Consider the following 3214-nt stretch of genomic DNA (forward strand, 5'->3'; position numbering starts at 1 on the left):
ACCAATATACAAGGGTTTATTTCTGGGCTTTTTTTTCTGTTCCACTGGTCCCATTTCTAATTCAGAATAAAAGTTTATTATACCTCAAGTGTATATATTATTAAATGAATACATATTCTGTCTAGATGTTTTAGTAGATAAGTTTATTATAGGAAATAATTCTCATTGTTTAATATGACTTAGTTTAGTTTTTATATTTCTGTTTTTCTTGGGCCCTATGTATACACTGAGAAGTCTCTAAGAGAATAAGCTAACTTCCCCAAGGTCAAACACATCACTTGTGGAAAATCCAGTACTCAAATCTAATTTTGATCCAACAGCTCATGCTCTTTCCTCAATACTACCTTTCTCAAGGTAACATAGCATTCTATCTTTCAAAATCACAACAAATCGTTTTGTTCACAGTCAACACAACTCTTACTTCATAAATCTCTACAAAGTAAGCAAAGGAATTGCAAGATCCTATGTTGATAATCATATCACCTGTCATACAAACTCAGCAGAGTTTCCACTGTGAAGACAAAGTACTAACCACACATTCTCGAATCTGCCTGGTCTTAACACCATAAATGATGGGGTTTAACATAGGAGGAGCTAACATGCAGACATTTGCAAGCAGAATGTGGATATAAGGAGGAACATGATGCCCAAACCGCTGGGCAATTATGGTAAAAATGCCAGGCAAGTAGAACATGGAAATGACACCAAGGTGGGAGCCACATGTGCCTAGGGCCTTTTGCAGAGCTCCTCGGGAGGGAAGCTGGAAGACTGCATTGAGGATGAAGATGTAGGAAACTAAGATGAGCAAGGCATCTACCACTACAGTAGAGAGAAGGACAGACAAACCATACCAGACATTAACACGAATATCAGCACAAGCAAATTTGGCAACAGCCATGTGCTCACAGTAGGTATGTGGTAGCATGTTGCTATGGCAGAAAGGCAGTCTTTTCACCAGGAACACATCTGGAAGGATCACAGAGAAACTCCTCAGGACCACAGCCAGACCAACCCTTATGATTACTGCACGACTGAGCACTGTGGTATAGCGCAATGGGTCACAGATGGCTACATAGCGGTCAAATGCCATGGCCAACAGAATTCCTGATTCAGCAATGAAGGTGGCATGGATGAAGAAGATTTGGGTGACACAACCATCAAGGGAAATCTCTCCAGCATGGAACCAGAATATGGCCAGGGCTTTGGGCACAGTGGTAGTGGACAGGATGAGGTCCGCCACACCCAGCATACAGAGGAAGAAGTACATGGGTTCATGGAGGCTGCGTTCAGTCATGATGATGAAGACAAGGAGGCTATTCCCTAGGACAGCAACAAGGTAGGAAAGAAGAAAGGGGAGGGAGATCCATGTGTGCTGGTCTTCCAGGCCAGGGATCCCCAGCAGAATGAAGAGTGAATGGCTGGGACTAGTGTGGTTGGGGGTTGCCATGCCCAGGATGAGTCATCTGGATGTTGGTGTATGGGATTTGGCAGTCATCTCTTTTCTCTTTCCAAAAAGGTGACTTGATCTGGAGTGGGGGAAATGGAAACAGATCACTTTTCTCTGGGTGAGAAGTGGAAATGGTCCTGGTTAGAAACCAGGAAACATGGGTTAAAAGTCCTTGCCATTCTATTCAACAGTTATGTTATCTTGGTAACATTACTTCCCTGCTCTGGGTCTCTCTTTTATTTGTCACTTTAAAACTAAAGTCAGGGAGAATGTAGATTAGATATTTGTAAGTGAGTTCTCCCAGCTCTAGAATGCCGTAGACCTTAGCATCAGGTTGTTATAAACAGTTGAGAGCTGTGAATAACCCTGCATTTTCCACCTTATCAGAATGTGACCTACATCTCAAAAGGAAAATGGTAACTGAGTTCATTATCAATTTAACAAACCTTACTGAACACATACCATGGCTCCTGGAGGACCTCCCTGAGAAAAGTCAGACAATTAAAATATCTATACAATACAGATAGTGTATAGGAAAAGTTAAACACAGGAGCTGTGGAAACATGGAAAGCTTCCTAGAAGTTCAGAAAAGCATTTCTAAAGGTGCCAATCTGAGCTGAACCTTGAAAAATAAACAAGAGTTTGCCAAGTAGTCATGTGAGGAGGAAGAACATGAACAAAGTCACAAAGATCCGAAAGGACAAGGAGTTTGTAGGGAAATTATAATGATTCAGGGTTACTATACCCTGGAGGACATGGCAGGAAATGATAGGAAATAATGTGAGGCAGTGAAGTAGGGGTCAACTCACTGAGGGTTCTGGGTACTGATGTAAGGAGTTTAGGCTTTATGTTGAAGCAGGAAGAGCCACTGAAGGGTTTGCCGTAAGAGAGGGGCATGGTGAAGTTTGCATTTGAGGTCACTCTCTCTCTGGCTCTGCTGTGTAGGAAGGATGTGGAAGGGAGGAGGCAGGTTGGAAAACAGGGACCAGGGACAAGATCAACTGAGAGTATCTCTGCTCTAAGGGCTGCACGTGCATTTTCTCAATCAACATAACAGGAAATGACTGTAGTCATTTTCCCATTTTACTGATGGAGAGCAAACAGAGCTTAGAGAGATTTTCATCCCCCGCCCTCCACCCAAGTTCACCTGGCTAGTAAATGGTGAAGCTAGGATTTGGCTACCCACGGATGCTTTGAAAATCACACGAGATGCTTTGAAAATCACACAATGTCCACCTCACTCCACCTGGGTCCCCTTCATCAGGTGATTGCGATTTCCTGGTTCCTGGTTCAAGGAAAAAAAATCTGTTACTTCCCTTAACCATCCTCATTCCGCAAGCTACAAATTTATATTTGAATTGTCTTCTCCCTCTTTCTCCTACTCAAGGCTCAGCTCTCCATCTGTGCACTGGACCCCAACCTTCTTTCCATCAATCTGTCACTCTGGTCATTTCAAACTCTCCCTCTCTGCTGACTCCTTCTCCTTGCTGTGTCTCTTCCCCCATTCATCTCTGTTTCACAAAAGCAGGGGTGTGCTCTCCCTTCATTTATCCCCTTACCACCCTCCCAATCTTTACCCCAGGCCATTTTGCTTATAACACCTGCCGAGGTCCAGCCCCGGCTGATCCAGGGTATTCGAAGGAGAGACGGCCTAGGCGACTATTTATTTATTTATTCATCAAAGATATAAAGAATAATAGAATGAGGATAGCTCAGTAGGAAAATTCAGTGGAGAAAAGAAGCTGAGTAGCTTGGTTTACGCGGAAA

General features: G+C 43.2%; 1 protein-coding gene across 1 annotated transcript; it reads right to left on the minus strand.

Annotated features, from left to right (window-relative positions):
• Nucleotides 1–496: 496 nt before the first annotated feature.
• LOC105002978 (olfactory receptor 52B4-like) lies at nucleotides 497–1447 on the minus strand. The gene has a single exon (XM_010859855.1). It carries the CDS (start codon nucleotides 1445–1447, stop codon nucleotides 497–499), a length of 951 nt encoding a protein of 316 aa, XP_010858157.1.
• Between the last annotated feature and the right edge of the window lie 1767 nt (nucleotides 1448–3214).

This window comes from Bison bison, unplaced genomic scaffold, assembly GCF_000754665.1.
Source record: "Bison bison bison isolate TAMUID 2011002044 unplaced genomic scaffold, Bison_UMD1.0 scf7180017856908, whole genome shotgun sequence".
Classification (NCBI taxonomy): Eukaryota; Metazoa; Chordata; class Mammalia; order Artiodactyla; family Bovidae; genus Bison; species Bison bison.

What these genes read in the sequence shown, in the direction of transcription:
- LOC105002978 (XM_010859855.1), bottom strand. Translation starts at nt 1,447, where the DNA reads ATGGCAACCCCCAACCACACTAGTCCCAGCCATTCACTCTTCATTCTG.